Source organism: Betta splendens, chromosome 19 (genome assembly GCF_900634795.4).
Source record: "Betta splendens chromosome 19, fBetSpl5.4, whole genome shotgun sequence".
Lineage (NCBI taxonomy): Eukaryota > Metazoa > Chordata > Actinopteri > Anabantiformes > Osphronemidae > Betta > Betta splendens.
The window spans coordinates 13122433-13147977 of NC_040898.2; the positions used below are offsets into that span (position 1 = coordinate 13122433).

Genomic DNA, 25545 nt, shown 5'->3' on the forward strand with positions numbered 1-25545 from the left:
ACGTGGCACAGCGCTGCGGCAGTTCCGCTGAATGTCCGCTTCTGATTACGCGACCGAGAAGGGATTAGTGAGAAACACCCCGGGACGACAGCGGCTTCACAGTTTCTCGGCCAGCGGCTTTAACTGTTTGCCCCGAGCATAGGGAAGCCTTAGTATTCTCAACTCGTTGGAGGTAGGTTTCGGTTTAAGAGCGGTAGATGAGTGACATCCCTTCCTGGTGTTACAGAAGAGCTCGGATTTTGCTATGTTAGCTAAAACATGCTAAGTCGATAGCACAGCTAGCATCGCACAGGAGCTTGTTAACTTAGCTTAGCGTAGGTAGCCGGGAAACGGATGCTAGCTCCGGTTGGTCATAGCTAATTCAACTTTTGCCCCGTTTCTCATGACTGCTACACCGGAAACAAGACCACCAAACGTGTTGTGCTCGGCTTCGTCCCTTTTGTTAAACTCACAGTTGTTGGTTGCTTCATATAAAAGTTAGGTTGTGTTGTTAAGGTTTGCCAGCTAGGAAGCTAACAGCTAATGCGGCACAGAGGTTGTTGCCGTATATCATACAGGTACTGTCACGCTTTTACGAAGCTGGCATTTCACCCCATTTGATGTTATCTGACATAACATAAATGTGAGTAGTGATAATATATCTGATCGATGCGGCTAATGCTAACCCAGGTCCTTTTAAAGTGCAACCCAGTCTGGGAGCAGATGTGGGTCACTCGCTAGGCCCGACGAACTAAATAGCTGTAGGTGTGCGATTGTATTTCTCGTTGTGGCATCTGCACTGCTGAATTATTCACAGGCTCCGCTCGTTTAGCCCCGTGTTTGTCTGTTAGGTGATACTCGTCGCTGTGTCGCGGAGGTTACGCCGCCGCGTTGAAGCCAGGTGCATAAACAGCTCCACTCCTGCACGCATGTTGGTGAAGCTGGAGTTGACATGCGATATGCAGGAGTAATCGTGCTCATGAAGTCGACTGTCCCGCTGAGTTACTCTGTGGGGTATTATCATAACATAGACTCGGACACATGCATGCAGGCACCAGGCAGTCCAGTGTCTTCAATGCCCCTCATATTTTTGAAACTGTCTTAGTGACAACTCTAGTGCTTTAAGTTCTTCATAATTATATCTGTATATCCTATTTAGCTCTGTGTCTGTAGCTATTCTTATGTAGGACACCTGTTATTGCCCAGTAAATGTGAACTCGGCTGTGAGTAACTAAGATGCTATGTGTGGGTGGGGCAAGGCAAATATGAAAAAGCCATCACAGGTGTTGTCATTGAACCGGGAAGGGTGAACGTCATAACTACATGTGATTTGTGTGACAGTAAAAACTCGTGCTGAGAATTGTGCACCTTTTAAAGTATGCGTGGTACTGTTATTGTTAGTGCAGGTGCCGGCGCTGGCAAAGCCTGAAGTTCTGTGGTCAAATATATGTTTGCGACTGACTTCATCTTTTTTATTCAAGACAAGATGTTTCTAAAGCTATAAAAAACAATATTGGTTAAGGATTATTTAGCCAAAAGGAAAGTTGACAGTCTTTTTCTAAAAACATTTGTTTGTGTTGAGGTTGTGCTGGGGAGTAGTGTGTGCACATTCTCCTCACAGAGAAACCAGCACTCTTATGTTGCTTTACAGCATTGTCTTGATTTTTGACTGGATGTATTTTAGTAGAGATTTAAGTATAAAAGAAAAGTTTCTATGAGCTCACCCAAACTTGAGTGTACACGCGCCACAAGTATTTTAAAAACTGTTACTATTATAATAAACCACTTAAATGTGATGTGCAGCGTTATAATATCAGCATGTCTGCATCATGGAGACTGTTTAGATTTTAAATGTGAGTATTTACACATTCAAAGATGTTGAATTTTTTGGTGTGGACACAAAACTTGTTCAAGAAGCTTTTATACAAGGGATATTTGTGGAAAACCTAAGTCTTTTTTTCCCAAAATAAGTTTATTTTTGTATTTAATTCTGTTCAGATTTAGGGATGTACTGAAGATGAATGTAAACCAGCACACTCCTATGGCCTCTCCTTATGGCCAGCCCCAAGCAGGCTATGGCCAGCCTGGCTACGCTCCACTGGACGGGGGCTACTCTGCCCCCTATGCACCCTACAACGGCCCAGCTTCAGCATACCAACCTGGGGTTCCTCCGCAGGGTAAAGACCGGTTGTAACCTATAAGTGTCTTCCTACCTGTTTTCCATCGTGGTGGATCATACATGATGTCCCTCTGCCAACTAATCTCTCTATAAAGTGCCCGCTCATTTCTTTACTTGGCCTTTGCTTTTCCCCACATCTCTCTGTATTTGCCACCTTTTTCCTCTTTTCTTGTATTTCAGGTTATTCCCCTTTTACAAGCTTTCCCTCTAAGGCTGTGGCAGCCAACCCAGTCTCTGACCTCTGTTCTCCTCTTGACTTAGGTAACTGCCTCTGTTCTTTTCTCTATCACACTCTATGCTCAGCAATCATCTAATCCTGTCTTTGCCTACAATCAGTGTTCTTGGCCCCATCTCTCTTTCTCGTTATAGTGCAGTAAAAGAACGTAATTGTTCCCTACCTAATGTCAGTGACTCATACTAGACAACTACATGCTAACCTTTTCATTACTATAGTTTATATTAACTAGCAATTGCAATTCTGATGCCGGCTTATGCAGTTATATAATCACTAAAGACTGCAATTTAAATAAACTGTGTACTACTATACTACTACTACTACTGTGTACTATTCAAATGTAGCCTCACAGAGAACTGTGCAAATTAAAGTTGCTGCATGATATGAAAATGGAACAAAAGTGTATCAGCAACTTAAAAAAGATTAATGTGATGATAGTCATCACTAGTAAAGAAAGATCTGAGACCCAGCCTTTAAGCCAAACAAAACACAGATGTGTCTGGGTGTTATGGCGTATGACAAGGCTTCACAGACACGGGAAGTAATTACAGGCTAACGTAGCATTTGGCAAAATACACATTAAGAGCATTGGTAAAGAGGGATTTAGAATGATCTCTATTCTGGACATGGTGGACAAGATGTTCTAGCTGTTTGTATGTCAGAGTTAAGAAATACACATAAAAAAACAGTTGTCCTTGAATTGCCATCGGCAATAAAGTAAACCAGTGTTGCAATTTGTTTAAATTGTGCAGGGTTTGGATTAACCCAGCCTGACTGAGTTTGGTAAAGTTGGTTCTAAAATGTGTTTTGGCTCCACAAAAGCCTTTTGCTGTGTTAAACTTGAATCAAATGAATTAAATGAATCATATGTGATATCTGCCTCTGCATTATAGGTGCAACCAGAGGTCCTCCTACTTCTGGACCGCCTCCAGCCTCTGCACCACAGTCCTATAATCAGTACAGTCAAAACCAAGGGGAGATGCAGAATGGACCCCCTCCTATGACACAGGCACCACCCAGGTACCACCCCATTATTGCTTTGAGCAACATGTACCAGAATCTTTATCTTTTATAAATGGTTATTAAGACGTGGAAGTAGTTTTTGCATTTTCACTCAGTGACTGATGTGCGTTTTTAGGTCTGCTGCGTCTCAGCCATACAACCAGGGAGCTGTGAACTTGTCAGGAGCAAACCTCTCCTATCCCCAACACTATGGGCCCCCACCCACTATGCAGCAGGTCACCAACCAGATGACTGCGATGCAGATCGCCTCTGGGCCACCAACCCCTGCAGGACCAGGATATGGTAAATGCGGATGGATCATAAAGTACCATGTTGAAAGTGAATGTGCTCTGTCACATGCCGTAATGCTGTCTGTCACTCTTTCCTCAGCTCCAGCTCCAGCTCCCAGCTCCCAGCCTCCTGTCAGTACCGCCTACTCAACTGCACCACCACCCTCCTACACCCAAGCCCCCCCACCAGCGTCCTCTGCTCCAACTCAGCCACCACCTGTTCGCGCCCCTGCCGTTTCTCAGCAATATTATGGAGGCCCACCAGCTCAACCCCAACAGCCGTTCAACTCTTCTCTCCCCCCTACCTCTCAGCAGCAGTTTACCTCCTGTGCAGCACCTCCTCCTTCTGCTCAGCAGACATTTCCACCCTCCTCCTACTCAGGTCCAGTGCCTCCCCCCAGCCAACCTCCAGCACCCCAAGTGTCTCAGCCACAGCAGTCCTTCCCCCCAGCCCAGCCCCCTTTCTCCTCAGCACCCCCACCTGTCAGTCAACCTGCCTTTGGCTCCGGACCACCCCCTCCTGCCCAGGGGTCCTTCCCACCCAGAGCACCACCTCCTTCCCAGCCTGGTTCTTTTTCTCCCCCGGCTCCCCTTCCAACCACATCTCCCTCTGCCCAGTATCCCGGCCATTTTCCACCCCAACAGCAACCCCCTTCGTCTCAGCCATCTCCTTATCACTCAGGTCCACCTCCTCCTAGGGCTCAGATGCCTCCCACTTCAATGGCTCAGAGCAACCACATGCCTCCTGGACCTTTGCAGCAGCCCCCATCCCAGCCTGGCATGCAGGGAACATACCCTCCCCAGCAGAATGGTGAGCAGACAGCCTTCCACTTATATTAATCAAATGGCTCTGTTGCTCAACTGCTTCTTGTTTTATTAGGTGCATTTGGGCAAGTAAGAGGCCCTCAGCCTGGCTATGCAGGCCCTTATCCTGGGCAACCACACTATGGGTCACCTGCACCAGCACCAACTTCTGCTCCACCTGCACAAAAGAGACTCGACCCAGATGCCATCCCTAGCCCGGTACGTAAATGCAAACGGATATTTACATGTAGTCAATTTTATAACCAACAACACAGAAGCCATACTGGCTTTCAGTCTCGGATCATTGTTTCTTTTTTCCTTATTCCACATTTTGAAAATAAAAATAGGAGAAAAGATGACTTTTAGAAATTTGCAAGATATATTCTCATAATAATACACATGTACTGTCAGAGGCCACTTTTATGACGACAGTGTCAATAAAAATGAAGCAATTGTTTGAAGGCCGTATTCATGGTTGAACTGAGTATTGAATTGTACCAGTGTAGCTTTAACATGCCCAATGAGTACTCACAAAGGTGTATTAGTATTTTTTCTTGTAATTGACAGAGCAACACTAATCTAAAATCTGTACTAATGACAAGTTTCTGTCTGAATAACAGCAATGCTGCCTGCTGCTCAGCAAAGTTTTCCTTCACACACCTTCCTCTGACTTATCTTCACACTTTGTATTTATTCGTCTTGTTTGTTTTGCAAAACTTGCTGGACAAACATTTCAATGTAAAGCAAGCGTCTGACATGCCGGCTGTGCAGAAATCAAGACATAGAATAGATCCAGACGCTATTCCCAGCCCAGTAAGTTTCCTGTGTGCCTGTCCTTTCCTCTACTTCATCCCGTCTGCTTGTGTTAACCCACTATCTCCTTCCCATGTACCTTTTGCAGAACCCCTAAGTGATATTCAAGCTCCTATTGGAAATAAGGAAATATATTTTTTGAAAGCTGCGTCACTTTCGAGGCAACCCATCTTGTTAAAAAGCTTAGACAGCTAGTCTTTCTGAACCCCTTTCCAGACCATGCATGCTAGTGTGCAACATTTGATTTACCCATAACGATTTGTATTAATGGCATGCCTTGTCCAATCATGCTTTTTGTAAAGGAAAAGTACAGTCGGCTCGTGTGTGCGTGTGTATGTGTGTGTTTTAATGGGGGTTGTGTCAAAATGTTGCCTGCATGGGCGTTAAGTGTTCCTCTTTGAGGTGCAGTGTGCTGTGCAAATCTGTTTACTGACCCGTGTCTCCTCCTTTTCTTTTTTAGATCCAGGTAATAGAGGATGATAAGGCAAAGTGCAATGAGCCATTCACTACAGGGGTTAGAGGTCAGGCTCCTCCACTGGTCACCACCAATTTCCAGGTGAAGGACCAAGGTGGGTTCTAGTGTTTCTTCAGATTCTTGTGAATGGATTTTCTACATTTCACAGCCTTTACAAAAAATGACTAGCATCAGAGAGAGGAAAGTAGATCATGCTGTGTCTGTCCTTTAGGGAATGCCAGTCCCAGGTATATTCGCTGTACGGCCTACAATATGCCGTGCACAGCCGATATGGCCAAGCAGTCTCAGGTGCCACTGGCTGCTGTTGTTAAGCCCCTTGCCACACTGCCACCAGACGAGGTGAGTCATTTAACCCTTGAATGTCTTGAGTCACGTCTGTCAGCCTCTGATTGATCATTCTTTGGCTAACCCTTTTCTCAGACCCCTCCATACTTGGTGGACCATGGTGAGAGTGGTCCGATCCGTTGCAACCGCTGCAAAGCCTACATGTGTCCATACATGCAGTTCATAGAAGGGGGTCGCCGCTTCCAATGTGGGTTTTGCAGCTGTGTCACAGAGGGTGAGTTTGTACCTGTTTATTATGTATGGAATGAATGTATGTTTTTGTTTTTTGGCTGATGCTAAGTTGTGTTGATGTGTTTGTCGGGTAGTGCCTGCACATTATTTCCAGCATCTGGACCACACTGGAAAGAGGATGGACTGCTACGACAGGCCGGAGCTTTCGCTGGGCAGCTATGAGTTCTTAGCAACTGTTGACTACTGTAAGGTAAGACTTTACCGCTAACCTTTGCTATTGTCAGGTTTCTGCGCTCTGTTGAGCTGTGGTAATTATAAAGCAGATCTTTTCGCAGATGCTCTGTAAACGTTGTATAAGCTGCTTATGGTGTTTTTCTTATGTCTAACAGAACAATAAGCTTCCTCAGCCTCCAGCCTTCATCTTCCTTATTGATGTGTCCTACAACGCTGTGAAGAGCGGCATGGTCAGCATTGTCTGCCAAGAACTCAAGACCCTCCTAGACTACCTGCCGAGGTACTGGCCACATAATGAGCTGCAAGGGTTGAGTAGAAAGACAAGGACAGCATGAAGCTAGAAAAGGGATAAGGACTGCCGAAATAAAGTAAAGCAGAGAGAATGCGAGTGTAGTGGAGAACACTCTGCTGGTATACTGTCCCACTTACTGATTGAGGTTTTAGTTCACGGTTAATGGGCACACTTCTAGTTCAAGTCAGGAATCCAATGATGATTTCTCCCCTTTATTCTCTCTCTGTGTCCAGGGAGAACCCAGAAGTGGACTCTGTGGTGCGGGTGGGTTTTGTCACCTACAACAAGGTTTTGCACTTCTACAATGTCAAGTCGACCTTGGCTCAGCCCCAGATGCTGGTGGTGTCTGACCTTTCTGACATGTTTGTACCGCTGCTCGATGGCTTCCTCGTCAACGTAAACGAGAGCCGACTAGTCATCGAGAGGTGAGTTGACACAAGTTATATACAGCATGTTAATACAGGATGTATGGAAAGGGATGTGGCTTTATGAAATGTATGTGTGTTTCAGTTTGCTGGACCAGATCCCAGAGATGTTTGCAGACACCAGGGAAACTGAGACTGTTTTTGGACCCGTCATCCAGGCAGGACTAGAAGCACTTAAGGTACTCATACATTTATTTCTAAGATACATAAATGATTATGTTTTTGTGGCCACATGGCTCGTACTAAGAGCAGTACCTTAAAGTAATCCTAAATAGGACTAATATCTTGTATTTCTGGCATTTCTATGCAAACCCCTGACTTGTGTTGTCTCTTTTTCAGGCTGCAGACTGTGCAGGGAAGCTGTTTGTGTTTCACACCTCTCTGCCAATCACGGAGGCTCCTGGAAAACTCAAGAACAGAGAAGACAAGAAGCTAATTGGCACAGATAAGGAGAAGGTAAACACTGGTGCAGCAAGGGCCTTATTTTGAGCTTCCTTTTCTAAGACCTACTGAGACCTTGACCCTCTCGTGTCCTGTCGTCCTCAGACATTGTTTCAGCCCCAGGTGGGGTTTTACAACACTCTTGCCAAGGAGTGTGTCGCCCAGGGCTGCTGCGTCGATCTCTTCCTCTTCCCCAACCAGTATGTGGATGTTGCCACGTTAGGAGTGGTTCCTGTCTCCACTGGAGGTTCAGTCTACAAATACACCTACTTCCAGGTCAGAGAAACATTTGCATCTCAAGCTGCTCTAGAATATCTGGAACAGTTTCTGTTAGATCTGCTGTAATGTTTCATTTATTGTTCCTTGTAAACTGAATTTTCAAATTTGTTTTAAATCCCAGGCTCAGTCGGACCAGGAGCGGTTCCTGAACGACCTCAGACGCGATGTTCAGAAACTTGTCGGGTTCGATGCAGTCATGAGGGTGCGAACAAGCACAGGTAAGTCTCAACAAAAAAAAAAAATACAGACTGACTTAAGTTTCCAACAGTACACATTAAAGTCCTCCTCCTCCCCTCAGGTATCAGAGCGACAGACTTCTTTGGCTCCTTCTACATGAGTAACACCACAGATGTGGAGCTGGCAGGCCTGGACTGTGATAAGGCCATTACCGTCGAGTTCAAACACGATGATAAGCTAAGCGAGGAGACGGGGGCACTCATGCAGGTGTGAGCCTTTATCTTGCTAGCAAGGTGCTTTGTGGAGAATCCTATTGTTTTGTATTCGTTTTCTCATCTGCCAGGCAGCTTTTAGACGCCGCTGGATTTACTGAAGTAGAATACTACCTCATTAGGAGTAATTTGTTAATACCTGCATATGTTTTCCCTGTAGTGTGCTGTGCTGTACACCAGCTGCAGTGGCCAAAGGCGTCTCCGTATCCACAACATGGCTGTCAACTGCTGCTCTCAGCTGGCTGACCTCTACCGCAACTGTGAGACCGACACAATCATCAACTTCATCGCCAAATATGGTAAGTATGGTGCTGTAGAAGCTGATGTATGGAGCCTGGTTTCAGGTAGTTCAGGTGGGTCTAATTCTTCAGCTGGTCCGTGTGTTTGCTGCAGCTTTCCGTGGCATCCTGAACAATCCCACAAAGGCGGTGAGAGACACGCTGATCAACCAGTGTGCTCTGATTCTGGCCTGCTACCGAAAGAACTGTGCAAGCCCCTCATCGGCTGGTCAGGTACTAAACACCTCAGCCCAGTAATATTTGCCCAGTAGTTGAAGACTCGTAGTCCTATTAGGTCTCACAGTGTGTATGTGTTTGTAGCTGATCCTCCCAGAGTGCATGAAGCTGTTACCCGTCTATCTGAACTGTGTGCTGAAGAGTGACGTGCTGCTGCCGGGAGCCGATGTCTCGTTAGACGACCGGGCTTACCTGAAGCAGCTGATCGGCTGCATGGACGTGGCAGAGACCCAACTCTTCTTTTACCCCCGCCTGTTGCCTCTGGTGAGATGACGCATAGAATGAAATGGGAATACACATTGTCATCCAATATTAGCGCTCACACATCCATTTAATGTTTTTACTTCTCTTCAACATCTCAGGTGAAGTTAGAAAGTGGATCATTGCCGGTGGCCGTGAGGGACTCGGAGGAGAGGTTGTCTAAAGGTGGCGTGTACCTTCTGGAGACTGGGCTGCACCTCTTCCTCTGGGTGGGAGCCAGCGTTCAGCAGGAGCTGCTGCTCAGCATCTTCGGCACGCCGAGCTTCAGCCAGATTGACTCAAGCATGGTGAGAGGAATCGGATCCATGTTTTGTTTGTATCTCCTTATGTGAAACGCTGTTCCTCAAATGTCTTGGTTCTGCTGCCTCTGTTTTTTTGCTTTCTCTGATTTAAAGCCAATACATGTCACTTCTCTTGGTTTCAGGCCAGTCTGCCTGTGCTGGACAACCCGATCTCTCAGAGACTCAGAGAACTTATTGACTCATTCAGAGCACAGCAATCACGATACATGAAGGTAAGCTTTCACTTTTTATGTCTCTCTTGTCCTTCATCTGTCCTGTTTTTTATTATAAAGTTTGAGATTGACCAGTTTTCTACTTTTCGTTTGTGCAGCTGATGGTGGTGAAACAGGAGGACAGATCCGAGCTGATATTCAGGCACTTCCTGGTTGAGGACAAGAGCGCCAGCGGAGGAGCGTCATATGTGGACTTCTTGTGTCACATGCACAAGGAGATCCGCCAGCTTCTCAGCTAGAGCCCCTCCCCAGACTCGCCCCACCACCTAAAAGACCCCCCACACTAACCCCTACCTGGTTCACTCTCGTTGCAAAAGACAGACAGAAAGCGCTTTATCGTTTTGTTTTGTTTTGTTTCTTAACCCAATAAACTAAAGCTATCCTTGTCGTCTGTCAGCTGAGCACCAGAGACCAGCTGGCAGAGCTCATTGTGTTTTAGTGAGAGAGCGATTGTGCGTGCATGATGGAGAGGATCTGATGTTGATAGAGCTATACTCTGCCTCAAATCAACTGCTCCACAGCAGGAACCGACGAGGAAGGGTGATGTACATAAACAATTATGAACAATTACGTATGCAACAGACTGCTTGAGTGATGGAGACGCCTGATGCTGAGTAGTCGCTGTGCTGTCTGTGTTAACAGCCCTGAAGGCTGTTTCGGGTGCATAAACAACCCTCACATAGCATTTTTATATAAGTGGCTCCCAATAGAGCAGGGGCTTCTCCATACAAAGACATTAATAGAATTAAATAAATTCTGTTTCTGCCTCTCCTCCCCTTTAATCATGGCCTTAGCAACCCCCCACCCCCCCAGCGCTGCTTTAATCACCCATGAAATGTGTGTTTTGTTCATAGATGTGAGAGCATTAGATCAGTGTCTCCAGGTGCGAGCATTCACATTTAAGCCCCAGGTGAACGAATCAAACTGGATTCTGAAGAGTTTGTACCCGCAGGAAAAATTTCCTGTTTTCTGTCCACAGATGTGACCAGTTATTACACTAATTGGTTTAATCCAGATTTGCTTAAATCTGCTTCAGCTGGGTTTTACTTAGTAATGCAAACATCTGGCTCCAGTGTTAGGTCACAGATGGACTACATGTATTTTTAATAGTCGCCATGTTTCTGGCATAAGAGTTCAAGTCTATGCAGCACTGCAAAATAAATAAAAAAAATAACAGCCATAGATGTTTGATTTCAGCATCAGAGCGATAGGAAGCATTGGTTTCTGTGGTGGGGTCGGCTTATTTGTAGTGCTGCAGACTGTAATGAACGTTGATGTCCTCACTTCTAAAGAAAACCCATTTCCTGCAGACAGAAGTGAGCACAGAGTGACGGCGAATAAATGGGCATGAGCTAGTGTGTGCGACTTGGGTTGTCTCTGCACTGGCAGTTCAGTGTGTAAATAAAATATATAATCTGTAATAGAAATGAATTTTAAAGATCTGCCTGAACAGCTGTGTGTGTTGTTGATGGTTGGTTTCTCTGTCGCAAATAGGCGAAATCTAAAATCGTGGCTTTTACTGAGCAGGGGAGGACGCAGAGACTGACTGGCTGTTTCATACGTGTGTGTGTGAGGTGTGAGCGTGTCTGTGTGAATGTGCGGTCGGTCCTGGTGAATTTCTTCTGAGGAACAGAGGGATCAGCCAGCACACACTACCAACGGGAATAATTTCAGTCTCCATTTATCACTTTCTGTTCCTTTTTTTAACATTGAGACGTCAGTGTTTGTTTGGTGTGTGTGTGTGTGTGCCGCCCTCTGTTCCGTCTTTAAGTTCACTGATTTCGATTCACCCACCGTCTTGACTGTAATCCCACTTTCTGTTCCCTATTTACTTTGATTTCTTTTTCATGGCCTCATGGGACTGCGAATAAAATGATTGTTAAAAGGTAAATTTCACCTTGTGCTCTTTTCTTTTAAGATGCATCAAAAAACCTTTAACATATTTCTGTACAATCAACGACTTCATCGCTGCATAGACAAAATATTCCTTTGGTTTTTTTGAAATTATAAAACTTTTTTCCACTTCTCCCTTTTGGTTCCGATTTCTTAAGAATAAATACAGAAAATTGAAAAATATAGAAATTGAAAACGTGCTGTGGAGAGTTTGTTCCGACTTCCTTCTACTGCTGAAGTTGATGTTGCAGTAGTGTGGGAGCGAGAGGAAGAGGTCAATCGCAAGCTTCCCGCGCCGACCGTAAGATCGGAGCGTCCACGAGTCCGGTTCAGCGCAGGTGGATTGTTGAGTCGACCCAGCCCAGTTGAAACCCCGGGTACAGGGGCTCAGTGAATGCAGCGTGGAAGGTGTGGAGGAGAGTCAGGGAACCACAGGACACCCTGTAGAAGGACAGCGTCCCCGCTGACCAGTCCAGGTGCACTCCCACTGCCCTGGAGCTGGGTGGGACGCTCACTGGCGCGTTGATGCCTTCGTGCCAGGCCTTGTAGCCGTCTTGAGTGCAGCTGAGGCACCAGGAGGAGGTGTTGTGGCCCAGCCAGCTGTCGTGCTCCTCTCCCTTCCTGCACATCCCTCTGTATGCCACTCCTATGAGAGCCCTCCCACTCCACTCTGTCTCCCAGTAGCTGCGTCCAGTCAGCCCCTCCGTACACAGCACCTGTCTCCAGAAGTCAAACCTGTCGGGGTGATCGGGACACGGCCTCGGGGTCCAGCGCGTCGCTTTCCTGTTGCCCTCGCACAGCGACAGGTCTTTGTGCGCTGTGTTTGGGTCCAGCGTGAGTTTGGTGACATCTGATGAAACACGTTCATGTGTCAGACGGAATTATGATTCACTCAGTGTTTACGATCGAATATGACTCAGGATGTGGGTTCCTCACATTTCTTTGGACCCGGTTGAATTCTGGATTCACAGCACCCATCCACACTGAAACGACAAATAATCAGTTTAACATTTTGCTAATAGTGATCATAATTCACATTTTCTACCTCTGCCACCGCCGTTTGTAGTTCTCACCTCTCTTGTGTGAGGCACAAAGGGGGTTATTCGTGTTGTTTTCACACATGCTAATCTAGGCCACCTCATCTATCACTGGGGTCTGTCTGACGTCACTGCTACCTGAGTTTCTCCAGGCTGCACTGTGTGTCACCCAGCATCACAGAGAGCAGCTGCAGTCCGGAGGCTCCTGGGTGGTTGTAGCTCAGGTCCAGCTCCTTCAGTCGGGACGAGTTCAAGGCGGACGCCAGGAACGTGCAGCCTTCTTCTGTCACTCTGCACAGGGCCAGTCTTCAGAAGAAGGACGACACATATCTCATCAGGTCTCCATGACAACGAGTACGTTTGCATGTTCGTTAAGTAATGACTCCCTCACATGAGCGTTTCCACTTTGCAGTGCGGACTCGCCAGTCCCTCAGAAAGCCTCGCGATTCCGCTGTCGTGGAAGTCGTTGTCCGTGAGGTCCAGCAGCTTGAGCCGGCAGGAGGCGGAGCCGAGGGCGGAGGCCAGGGCGTCGCAGCTGAGCTCTGTTAGGTCGCAGCTCCTCAGTCTAAATGTTCAGAAAGAGAAGGTTTAAAAGCGACTCCTGGAGCGTTTCAAAACACGCAGCTTCAACTGGAGAAACCCACCTCAGAGTCTCCAGTTTGCTGCGCCTCAGGCCGCCGCACAGCAGAATCAGCCCTTCATCTGCCAGGCTGTTGTTGCTCACATCCAGCTCTCGGATGTGAGATGAGCCCACGGCGTTAGCCAAGATTTCACAGCAGGTCACGGTGAGATGACATCCGCCCAGGCTGCAGTGGGAAGCACAGCGAGCTCATCAGTGGATGAGGCGGTGAGTTACTAACAGCATATCTGCTTACTTACTTTGCCACTTGAGCTGTTTTCATCACAGGCAGCAGCCGTAGAAGACCCTCCTCCGACCTGTTGTAGTTACTCAACTCGAACACGCTCAGCTTGTCTTCTGACGTCAGTAACACAAAGACCAGAGTGGCCCACTGGGCGGGAGACAGCTTGGCTTTGTGCAGGCGGCCCAGGCTGAGGCAGCTCTGAATCTCCTCCACCAGAGAATGGTCGTTGAGCTCGTTGAGACAGTGGAAGAGGTTGAGGCACCTGTCGGGGGTCGCGCTCTGCCGGATCCTCTCCTTGATGTGCTTGATGACCTCCGCCCTCGTCCTCGGGTTGGTTCTGTTGCTGCTCATCACCTGCTTCAGCAGCGTCTGGTTGGCCTCCAGCGACAGGCCCAGGAGGAAGCGCAGGAACATGTCCAGGCGGCCGTTTTCACAGCGCAGGGCCTTCTCCACCGCCTCTTTGTAGAGGATCAGCTCCGAGGCGTCTCTGGACGAGAACAGCCTGGAGGCCGACGACCTCTTCACCAACACGTTGGTGTTGTCGATGTGGAATGTGAGGAAAACGTAGAGCGCGGCGAAGAACTCCTGGACGCTCAGGTGCACGAAGCAGAAGGTCTTCTCCTCGCACAGCGCCTGCTCCTGGTAGAAGATCTGCGTGTAGACCCCCGAGAAGGCGCAGGCCTGCGCGAGGTTCACGCCGCTGAGGACCAGGTCGCTCTCGTAGAAGATCAGCTGACCCCTCTGCAGCTGCCCGAAGGCCAGCTTCCCCAGCGCGAGCAGGTTGGCCCTCGTGCACTGGGCGTTGGACTCTCGCCTCCCCTCCCGCTTCTTCGCGTCCTCCACGTGCAGCGACAGGAAGTGAATGTACATTTGGGTGAGCGTCTTCGGCGTGTCCTCGCTGTCTGCCTCTGACGACTCCTTCCTCAGGACGCTCGCCGCCATCCAGCAGAAGACCGGGATGTGGCACATGATGTGCAGGCTCCTGCAGGACTTGATGTGTGCGATCACCCTGTTGGCCAGGCTTGCGTCGGGAATCTTCCTCCTGAAGTACTCGTCCTTCTGCGCGTCGTCGAACCCCCGCACCTCCGTCACCAGGTCCACGTACTCGGCGGGGATCTGTCCGGAAGCCACCGGCCGGGACGTTATCCAGACGAGCGCCGAGGGGAGCAGCCTTCCCCGGATCAGGTTGACCAGAAGCACCGAAAGCGAGGCCGCCTGCGTCACATCCCATATTATTTCGCTTTTGTTAAAGTTCAGTGACAGGCGACTCTCGTCCAGACCGTCCAGGATGAAGAGCGTCGCACTCTTCCCTCGGGTGAAGATGCCCAAGTCTTTTGTTTCGGGGTAGAAGATGCAGAGAAGCTCCACGAAGCTCAAAGTCTTCTTTCTCATGCGATTCAGCTCTCGGAAAGAGAGGGGAAACACAAAATCCAGATAGTGGTTCGCTGCGTCCTCGGCCCAGTCCAGAGTGAACTTGTTGATGGCGACCGTTTTCCCGATGCCGGCGACCCCCCTGGTGACCACGGTTCTGACGTGACGGCCTCGACCCGGCGGTGGAACGAAGAGGTTGTTGCAGTGGATGCGTTTATCCTGGGCCACGTGTCGCCTGGACGCCGCCTCGATCTGCATCACCTCGTGCTCCTTGTTGACGTCACCGCTCTGTCCCTCCGTGATGTAGAGCTCTGTGTAGATGTCATTGAGGGGTATTCTTTGGGCGTGGGCTGCGATTCCCTCGAGCAGGTGACTCAGCTTCCTCCTCAGCTCAGCTTTCACTTTGTCCCGGCATTCTGTGATGAGAGCGTCTGGAAGAGAAATGCTGCTGCAGGTTAGCTGTTAAACACGTTCCCTCAGTCGGTCACGTTTCTGAATGCGATGAGGCAGTTGGCAGGAAGGAACCCTCACTTTTGTGCTGCTCAGCATCACAGGTGTCTCCAGTGTTGTTGTTCTGTGTTTTAGACTCTGCAGAAGAAGAAGAAAATCAGCCCAAACTGCTCTTTAACCCAAATCCACGCTCTCATATGTTGAATTCTTGGTACCTTGAAGCACTGAGTTGATGCTGATGTTTAGGTTTTTAATCGTTGAACCTATAATGGAGGGAGCCACCACGTTTCCGCCACTCTGAGCAGTGAAAGTGGCTTGAAAATGGCGAACCTCAGTGTCAGATGAACCTGAGGAAAACCACACAGTCAACTTTATCACGTAGCTACAAAAGTACAATCATGTTCCTATGGTTTAGTTTTGATCATTGCGGTTTGTAACGTGTTTAAATATTTAGAGGTTTGTGATTCGCCTCTGTTTTTATTGTAAACCCAGTTCCTTGAATGCAACCGTCTGTTCTTTGTTCGACATCCTTACCTCGACAAACCTCATCTGCTTTAAGAGAAGCATTGGTTTGCTTCACTTCATCCCCAAACAGTTCCTTCATTCTATCAGGGTTCCTTGTCCGGTCTCGTCACCTGGACCTTCGCACCGAAGATTTCCACAGACATTTCAATCAAAAATGCGACAGAGCAAATGAATAAATGAATAAAAACGCTCACCATTCATTCCCAGTGACGACTCGTGATGCGACTGCCACCTTATTTCCACCTGGTTCACACGCTGACGGACGGACGAACGGACGGAGCTTGTTTCACAGACTTGATAAACGGTGTCTGGCTTCCTCTCAGAGGGGATAATTTAGAAAACAGGAAGCTTTCTTGTCTGCACAGTCTGCACACGAACCACGAGACGCGAAACAGTTTCATTTACTCAATGGTTCAGCTTCAGCGGCGGTTTACATTTTCTTGATTACGATTACATTATTGATCAATAATTTTTAGTATTATCATGTAGTATTTAAACTTTGCGTCCAATATACATTCATTTACATTACACATTACACATTTACAAATAAAAAACATCCAATTTGAAAAGTCAGGTGAGATTTTTAAGATGCAAACATGCTTTTTATTCTGTTCTTGGTAAATGATGATGAATAAAATACAACCGTGGGGGCTTTGAAGCCAAAAACCAGGATTTATTTAAGTCAAGTTAGACGTAAAGGGGGATAATCCTGTGGCTCCACTGCAGAGAACGCTTTAGTTGAGTTTGTGCAGCTTTGCTTGTTGGACAGATGGTGGCGGCAAAGTCCAAGTTGTTCCGTTCCAACTGTAGAACATGCTTTTATCAAAGTGAGGCTTTAACGCAGAGAACTGGCCAAGAACTCCTCCAACGGTTTCCCACTTCAGTCTAAATTCAGCCTTTCTTTTATAGAATTTCTCCCTTTTACTCCTCATGTTTTTAACAGGTGCTGCTAAAAAAACACTGACAAAACTAAAACAGATTGTTTCAGTTTCTATTGTTCTGAGACGTGAACACTTCAGCCTGTCCAGATAATGATGATGAAGCAGCAGCAGCATGTGAAGAAGAGAATAAAGAAGTCACAGACTATTTGTGCTAGTAATGACTTGAACAGTGACCTGTGGAAGCAGGAGGCTGCCTGGTGGTGCAGTCTTCATGATGCACACCTCCGTTTGACCTGTCGGCAATAAAATGATACAGAAAATCGAATCAGATGGAAATCCGATCGTCTGCAGTGACAAATGCCGTGACACGAGTGCACGCGAAAGGTTGCAGCTGCCCTCGGATGTGACGTCCTCGTCGCCACAGTGAGAGCTCGAGTGACGTTTGAATCACATGCTTCGTGCGCATCATGTTTTATTCATCAGGTCTGTTCCACATGCACTGTGTCGCATTTTGCTTTTTCGAACACCGTGCGCTGCCTCCGCTGTGCATAAACAACTGTTGGCACCCGCTCGGCGTTTCTGGATTTCCACTCGGGGGTTTTCAGGCAGAAACGTGCATTTATGCAGAGAGGATGGGACCTCGCCTATGGGGTGCAGTGGGGAGTCACTTATGCTAATTAGCAGCGAAGACAATGCACCTTCAGGAGGGAAATGTGTGCAAAGAGACGGTGAACAGGAGAGAGTCTAACTGCTTTAATGCACTCTACATGTTGTCTCATGTTGAGTCTGACTTGATGTGGTTGAAGCTGATAGACAGAATGTTCAGTTCACACCAAGTGACTCATCAGGACCCTTAAATATGCTGGAGTTTATTTATACATGCGTTATGGTTGAGCTGCACTCAGACGTGTCTACGAGTCGGTTTCCTCCTTGGTGAAAGATAAAAGTATTAAAACTTAGTCTCCAGCCATCAACAACAGGAGCTGAGTACAGTACATGTCACCTCAGATTTTTGCTGTGCTGTGAAAACGCCGCATCATTATTTATTTACGGTGGCTGAGCTGGCTGAGCACTCTGGCACATCATCAGCACCACCCTGCTTTTGCACCACTGTGGCACCCAGATGCTACGGAACAACCCTCCACAACTGACTTGCTGAGCAGTCGATGGGGGTCGGCAGCTTATTGCTCCGCCGGCTTCATCGCAGTGTCTGAAGAAGGAGAGTCACTCGTTCTCTCCCCACAATCGGATTATTTCTCCGAAGCAGCGGAGAGCGGGGCTGTCATGACTCAGCCTCTGGCTCCGTCCACCTAAACTGTGGTGATATAACAGATGGCACATTCACCCTTATTAGTCACAACAAAAGGAAAAGTCATGCCTTAATGTATCACGGCTACCAAAGCTCTGATTGCACAATTAGTCTATTTTGGGGTGCGGGGAGAGATTTAGTTAAGCACGGGAGTCTGCAGCAAAAGGAACGGTGATGTTTTCCTTGGCCTATCACAGCACAGGGCTGTTCAGGCTCCAGAACGGCATGAAATCATAGAAATGTACCTACGGTATAAGTCCTGCGTGGGTGCAATCCTGCAGGCTCCAACCGGCGCTGTACAAAGTCAGGTGACATCGAGCTGCATATATTTTCTTTAGTGCTGATGATACAGGACAGGTTTCCTCACCTGCACGCTGCTACGGCATTCAGAGCAAAGTGAGGTTAAGTGAGGGCCCGTTAGAAGAGTAACGGCAGCACGAGGAGCAGGAGACGACTAATTTAATTGGCAACAGGTCGGTAACACGACTGGGAAACTATTTCAGAAAACATGTCCCTCAGTGTTAAATTGTGAAGAAAATGAAGAAAATCTGGCTGTAGGAATATTACTATAATATTATAATGATTTTTTTTTCACTTTGTGCCAATTTCAGCTGAAACCAGCCTGCGTTCTCTTCTCTCTGCCTCCCATGCTCTCACTCCTCTTCCCTCCTCTGCTTCTCTGTCTCTCGTGAAGCGGGCAAAGGCATAGTGTGTGGTTGGTGTGAGATAACAAAGGCTGAGGAGTTCACCATTATATAACGAGTGTAGAGGCTGAGGAGGTGGAGGAAGAGGAGGAGAGGCAGCAGGGTTAGCACGTAGGAAAAGGAGGGCAGGAGGAGGCCAGTAGCCTACGATGCAGCGCTCGTTTGTCTTCCACACAACACACGCGCGCATGCACACGCATTTCCTGCTCTTGTCGCAGATTTCAGCCGCGGTACCTGCAGATAATAGTTGAACTTTCCATGTTTCAGCTGTGTGTACCCACGCTAACCACGCATAAAGATCTTCAAGTGAAGCGAGTGCTGCGCTCTTGTTTTCCAACATTGTCTATGTGTTGTGCCATGTGGAGCCACAGAACCGAGGACGCGGGCAGCCCCACACACACACACACACACACACACACACACACACACACACACACACACACACACACACACACACACACACACTCCACATCTCCCTGCAGCCCCACCCGCCCGTCCTCTGTTGGCCTCCTCATGCCACATTAAACATTTAGTGAGGCACTCTGGAACTGTGTGACACCATCTTTTAGCACCAGCGAGCTAACGGTCCTCGCACTGTGGAAAAACATAGGTGCACGCTTGTCACGGGAAACCCGATCCAGCAGTCACACAATTCCCTGCATCCATCCCCGTTTCCCGTTTGCACGCGCAAAATCGGTGGTGGAGGAGGGCCTGACGTGTTTACAGCAAGTCCTGCATTAGTCCGTGTAGATTTCCGCAGCATGTGTGTGCATGTGCATGTGCGTGCATGTGCATGTGCGTGCATGTGCATGTGCATGTGCGTATGCGGCAGTGTTTACGTGCGTGTCACAGAGTGACTCTGCAGCGTTAAGATCTGACCCTGGTTTGGGTGTCGCTGTGATGTTTGCTGCAACATTTAGACAATAAAATGAAATAGGATTTGTATTTAAAAGCACCTTGCTCGCGCCGTGTTGCGTAACACCTAATTATCTACAATACCTCAATCCAGGTTAATTTAGCCACGTTTTCGGTGACTTCATCCAGCCAGCGGCCTGAGTCTCATGCTGCACGGGTCTATTCTCGCGAGGATTGACTTACTTCCCTACGCACGCGCGTGTGTGCGCGCGCGCACTCGTCGACATCACTCCTCCCCCTCTCCGCCGGCCCCGCCCGTTCCGTCTCCGCTCGCCTCTCTCCTCCTCAGCCTTGCCTGCCTGTCAGAAAGGTGCTCCAGTGTTGGAGGCTAGGCTACCGTCCTCCCGGACCCCCGCACCAGAGCCAGCAGCCGTCGCACCCCCAAGGCTCGGGCTCCCCTCACACGGCCCCAACGATGGCAACCACCGCTACTTCCACCAGGTTCACCGACGAGTACCAGCTGTACGAGGAGCTCGGGAAGTAAGCAGCAGCCGTAACGTTACATCGTGTTTGCCTCGTCGTTCCGTCCCCCACCCCCGCAACCTCGCCTCACATTATTTCTGGCTAGCCAGCTAGCATGCGATAGCTAGCCAGGATAGCTCACGGGTTGCACAGCCGCGTTGAGTCTTTTAATCATTTGTCAGTGTGTGTGTGTGTATGTGTGTGTATGTGTGTGTGAGGCGGAGTGTGTTATGGTGGTGCTGCGGTCGGGCTCAGTCGCCGCCGCTCTCGGCTAACGAGCGTTAGCTTCCCCCGCAGTAACGGAGAACGGCGCTACCGTTACCGTGCAGATATCGATAAACTAGCCTCGGTTAGCTCGTCGCCGCTGCGTCTTTCTGCCTCTAATTGTGCCGTGGACGGTGCGCAGATGTCGCCGTGTTGTTACCAGCTGTTGGCCCCTCCGCGGTTTCCAACCGGTGTTTTCTGGTCCGCTGAACCCGTCAGCGGGGCCCCGGGAGACGCCGCACACGTAGCCCGGCGACATTTCACCGGCCCACGGCTCTGACAGCTCCGTGCGGGCTCGGTGGACCGGAGCCTGTGGTCGCTGGCTAACTAGGCCGACCACTCTCTTTTTTTCTGGGCAGCTGCAGATGATTTGTGTAACCGTGTTGAGTAACCCCACGTACCCCCCGAATCACCCAATGAGGAAGTTATTCCACCCAAGCTGCGCCGCTTTCTGTTTGCACGCCTTCGCCTATAGGCTCCGAGCACCAGCTGTTCAGGTCATGACGGTATCAATAAATGTTTGCGGGTCTCGCTCTTAAAACGCGTCCGATGCAGAGCAGTGGCAGTTTATGAGGGCTTTTTGGCTTTTCCGTGTAAGGGTCATGACGTGGTTTCTCGGTATTTTGATGACGGCAAAAACTGGGCCACTAGCTCCCGTTTCATCACCAACATCACCCTCCTCACCCGCAGCGGCCGCAGCATCTGTTGTTCTTGGCCAGCGGAGCCCTTTTCCCTCGTGTTGCACCCAAACCAGCAGCAGGACGACTTTGCCTCTATAAAGATACAGCGGCCTTAATTTGCCCCTGCCATTTCCACTCACAGCCTTTATAATTGACAGTAATCAATGGCACTAATTGCACAGCCAGTGGGCTCCACACATATACACACCTACACAACCTCCATAGTGGGTCTCAGCTCCACTTCTCATTCTTACCTTATGTTCCCGCGCCCGTTTGTTAATGCAGTTTGCTCACTCACAAGTTATTAATGTCAAGGCACTGACTTGTACTTCTGTCACCTGTCACCTCTCATTTACTTGTAAATAATTGAAACTAAGAGCAAAGTGGTAGCAACAGAGTGCCGTTAAAAAAGTAGCAACGCTCTATAAAGTCGTCCTGACTCGTATAAAGCAGCCTTACGGTGTCAGGAAAGCTCCGTAGGGCCAGAAGCTGCAGGTTAAACGGGATGCTTTACTGCCACTATGAAAATCATGCATAATTACTCGTTCTGTGATCCTTGAATTGTATCATCACCATAGCAGCTAGCAGGTGGAAAATATAGAGCATTCATTTAGGTCAATATGAAAGTCTTCAGAGTAGGAGTTGTTTTATGGACTTCCTTTTCTGCTTGAGTAGATTTATGACTGAGCACTACTATCTTTTTGACTATATTAAATGTCCATCTTTGTAAGGCAGTCTAATTGTGCTGGCTGTCTGCCTTTCATGGATTAAATAAACTATTCAATTTTTCGTTAATCTAGGACCGGTGTTGATATCATGCTAGAAAGAGTATATTGTTGCTGCTTAGTTTAATTCCCTGTCATCCTTTCATATTCAATACACAGCTGCAGTGCTAGTAGTCACCATAAACTACGTGTAAGATAGACCAAGGTTGCCAGCAAGCACAGACCACATTCAAGCCATGGATGCAGTTTCAAGTGTTGCATCATATGTATGTATGTGCGAGAGAGTGAGTTTATGAAATAGAACTTGTTTAATGGTTTATGTTTTTTCTTTCTTAGGGGAGCTTTTTCAGTAGTGCGTAGGTGTGTAAAGAAGTCATCAGGACAGGAATATGCTGCAAAAATCATCAACACTAAGAAGCTGTCTGCAAGAGGTATGGTAACACACACTGATGTTTGTTTAGCTGGTGTTTTGTGTTGCTAAGTAGAGCTTTGCAACGTTTTAAAGATGAAGTAAGATTCCTGGATATTTAGTCAAGTTAGTGTTCTGGGATCGAACGTGTGTGTGTGAGATCTACTTAAACGAATGCTTGCAAACTAAAGGTACGTCATTGTGCCGATCCAAATCCTACCACAGGGCAGTTCACCTCATTGACATGCAGCTTCCTCTTCTATATTCTTGGGATATTTTTAAAATATCCATATCCTGGTATTTTATAGCAAAATATCCACTGCTTCATGGCATTGTGTGCACAATGTACTGCGTAGCCTGTGTCTGTGGGGAGTTCTTATCACAAACCTCTTGATAGTTTAATGACCCTCTTTTATAAACACTGTGTTGAATACCTGCTAAGTTTCTAAGACCATTTATGAAAAGTGCTAACGTAAGTGAGAGAAGTAAAACAACATGAGCTGTCAGGACAAAAACAACTTGATTGTGTGCTCTTATTATTCTCTCATGTAGTTACACAGTCCACTCCTGAATTTTCTCATGACGTTACCCCTTGTATCTTGACAATTACGTACACCCACATGCACATTCCAGGCGTGGCATGCTTTGGTGTGATGACGGCGGGAGCTGCTGTTGTTGTGTCAGAACCTTGCCGGGTTCAGATAGATACTTGCCTTCTCCTGTTTTTAATCTGGCAAATTAATTGTGCTGCCTTCCTGACATTCATACACACCTGTGTTCCCTTATTCTTCGTTCCTCCCCTCTCTTCTCTGCTATCCTTTCCTTAATTGACTGTCTCTTTTCTTTCTGCAAAGGGGGATTGGCTTGTATTGAGGCTAATCCATTTATGCTAAATGTATCTCATCCACCGCTAAGACCCCACGGATTCCATAGGCGCCTCCCTGTTTGCCCTGTTGTCTGATGGCATTTTTGTCTGAGGGAAAGAGCGAAAGAAAGAAATGCTAAGAACATGTCTGTATAGTAAGGCATCTGTGAGTGTGTCATAATGTCATTATTTTTCTATCTCAGCCATCACACGAGGCAACTCCTCATATTAATGTCCCATCAAGAAAAAGTAAGGGCACTGCAGAAGGCTACTGGCATTGGCAGGATGTGCAGTGTAGGCTCGTGTATATGTGTGCGTTTGACGGGAGAGGAGGAGACTAACAGTATAATCTTGCATGGAGATCAGTGGTACTCCACACGAGGCAAGTAAGGTGAAATGAGACACAGAATGAGACACGATGGATTGAATGAAGGAGGGGTAAAAAGAGGAGTTTGTGCTGAGAGAAGAATTGCAGAAGGCCGGGCCAGCCAGCTGACGCAACATGCACCTACACAGACACAAAACACAGTTGGAGCGTGAGCAGGCAGCTTGCCCGGTAGGATTTAGGTGTTTTATTTTTTTCTGTCTTTCTTTTATAAAGCCCGATGGGGTGAGTGTGACCTCACGCGTGGCCTAGTGGGTAAGTCTCACAAAGCTCTGGTAAACACTGCAGTAAATCTGAGGAGGGGGAGGGGAGGCGAAGGAAGGAAGGAAGGAAGGAAACAAAAGAAGGAAGGAAGGAATTGAGAAAATGTATGGTGGAGGCTTTGGGATAGTTGGGCCTGCATAAAATGCATACACCTCATATTCACCTCAGAAAAAGAAGTCTGTAATTTCTTCTTTGTGTTTGGTTACTTGTTATAATAGCATAAGGGCTCTTTAAGTGCCACCTGCCAGAGAAGAGCATACCTGTCATAGATGGAGTGATAAATGAGAAATAAATTTGTTCAAGTCTCGACATTTCTCTGAGTGTTTGTTGTGTGAAATGGTTGCTACCTTATGGACAACAACGTATGCATTGCAGAAACCTGATTTCAATTGACTTTCTCTAGTAAGCTGATTTCTTAACTAGATAGGAACCTGGTTACTGTTATCAGGGTGGGGGATTAGGGAGACCCAGTTTTCCCCTGGTAGATTTCTCATTTCTTGTGGAGACCAGCAGGTATATGCATAACCAGATTTATAATTGATTTTTCTACGTATGTGTTGATTGGTACAGAATTGGCCTGTAGAAGTCCAAATGAGATGGTAATTTGCTCTGCTGTAGGGAAGGACTGAGGTTGATGTGCGCATAGTTCAGCCAGGCTGCAGTGTCTCAGCCAAGGAATTTGCCAACATGAGCAATATGTCAGACTGAATGATAAACCAAAATGACAATCCGGTGTCTTGATCAGGCCTGTGTGGAGTCCCTGACATTGAGTCAACAGTCACTCTGAAGCTGAAGCAGCTGATGGACTGTTTATTTGATGTTTAATAGTTGCCATGGTGACCCCAGTCCTGATTGTACTGGTAGAGAAGCCGTTGAATGTATAAATTATTTAGTGAGACATTTTTGCATTGTTGAAAATGTGTTACTGCAATGCACTGTAGGTAGATGGGAATGATTCCTTCAATTAGCCAGTTATGTTGCAAACATTAGCGGTGTCACATGGTACAGTTCATTTTGTTTGTATGAGTATTTATGTCACTTTTAAGTGACTCTAATAAAACTTTACACTGAATGGGACTACGGTCTGCAGAGTTTTATGGCGTGTATGACAGCTAAAGAGCCAGATATTTCCCTAAGGAGCTGGCATAGGGAACAAGTAAGCTAATATGAACATGCAGCGTGCAGGTAGGGGAGAAACATGACTCTCGATGTTATTCCTCCACTGCTTAATGTGTAAATACAGCATTCACCCTGTTTGTTTTGTCAGCTTAAAATGTGATAATAGCAGTTTCACGTTCACAACATTTCTGCTTCTGTTGTCAAAAATATAGCAGTTTAGATGTTAAACAATGGGAACCAAAATGCAATGTGATATGAACCATTGATGCTGCTGCTGTTGTACATAATAGCAACTTGTGAACCTGTAGTAAATCCCAAAATTCTGACACATTGTCAATATTGAAACCACTGTCAACAAAGGTGTCATTAGATTTGTGTTTCCTAACAGTTTGGTGGGAAACTTGTGTGAAACAGATTGAACTGGATCCTCAAGCCTTCAGTCAGCTTGTCAGCTTTGTGTGTGTTTGCACGCGCGTGCGTGTGTGTGTGTCAAATCCTCGCCGTCCTCATCAGCTGATGTAAGATGGCTGTGGGCCGCCCCTATGGCCAAGCAGATGGCCAATTACAGAGCAGCAGGAAGTGCCAGTAATTACCCTCCAGCCCTCTTTCCTGTCTTCTCCTACCACACACTCTCACACCAACAAATAAAGAGATTGAATGAATTAGTGAGTGCTGCAGTGACACTGCACCAGGGTAGACTATACACAAACATGCACACAGG

The 25545-nt window shown here is 47.4% G+C and overlaps 3 protein-coding genes across 36 annotated transcripts in view; 2 read left to right on the forward strand and 1 right to left on the reverse strand.

The window, feature by feature from the left end:
- sec24c (SEC24 homolog C, COPII coat complex component) lies at positions 1–11594 on the forward strand. 4 transcript variants are annotated; one of them, XM_029133913.3, is made up of 25 exons: positions 1–172; positions 1978–2156; positions 2339–2419; positions 3287–3413; positions 3532–3698; positions 3786–4496; positions 4566–4708; positions 5234–5302; positions 5763–5871; positions 5989–6116; positions 6198–6336; positions 6428–6543; positions 6683–6807; positions 7053–7244; positions 7330–7423; positions 7584–7700; positions 7791–7961; positions 8086–8182; positions 8263–8408; positions 8574–8712; positions 8807–8925; positions 9013–9192; positions 9291–9476; positions 9614–9703; positions 9802–11594. In XM_029133913.3, exons 2-25 carry the CDS (start codon positions 1997–1999, stop codon positions 9940–9942), a joined length of 3747 nt encoding a protein of 1248 aa, XP_028989746.1. In that variant the 5' UTR covers positions 1–172; positions 1978–1996; the 3' UTR covers positions 9943–11594. The 4 variants fall into 4 exon arrangements, with proteins under 4 accessions (XP_028989746.1, XP_028989747.1, XP_028989748.1 ...); XM_029133914.3 differs by lacking the exon at positions 5234–5302; XM_029133915.3 differs by lacking the exon at positions 2339–2419.
- On the reverse strand, positions 11591–20865 carry LOC114845655 (NLR family CARD domain-containing protein 3-like). Of its 13 annotated transcripts, none has more exons than XM_055504674.1 (12): positions 20538–20865; positions 18282–18406; positions 16037–18038; positions 15852–15958; positions 15533–15664; positions 15399–15455; positions 13513–15298; positions 13278–13439; positions 13025–13198; positions 12772–12939; positions 12533–12579; positions 11591–12446 (listed from the first exon to the last, which is right to left on the reverse strand). In XM_055504674.1, exons 4-12 carry the CDS (start codon positions 15919–15921, stop codon positions 11926–11928), a joined length of 3117 nt encoding a protein of 1038 aa, XP_055360649.1. In that variant the 5' UTR covers positions 15922–15958; positions 16037–18038; positions 18282–18406; positions 20538–20865; the 3' UTR covers positions 11591–11925. The 13 variants fall into 13 exon arrangements, 12 of the variants coding, with proteins under 12 accessions (XP_055360649.1, XP_055360647.1, XP_028989752.1 ...); XM_055504672.1 differs by having other exon boundaries at positions 18282–18409; XM_029133919.3 differs by lacking the exon at positions 20538–20865 and adding an exon at positions 19736–19836 and having other exon boundaries at positions 18282–18409.
- The window catches only part of LOC114845658 (calcium/calmodulin-dependent protein kinase type II subunit gamma-like), a 26166-nt gene continuing 20533 nt past the window's right edge, over positions 19913–25545 (forward strand). For all 19 annotated transcript variants that reach the window (XM_029133929.3, XM_029133936.3, XM_029133932.3 and 16 more), the window contains exons 1-2: positions 19913–20131; positions 22119–22213. In XM_029133929.3, coding sequence (XP_028989762.1) covers positions 20067–20131; positions 22119–22213 — 160 coding nt within the window. In that variant the 5' untranslated portion in view covers positions 19913–20066. The remainder of the gene's footprint in view (positions 20132–22118; positions 22214–25545) is intronic.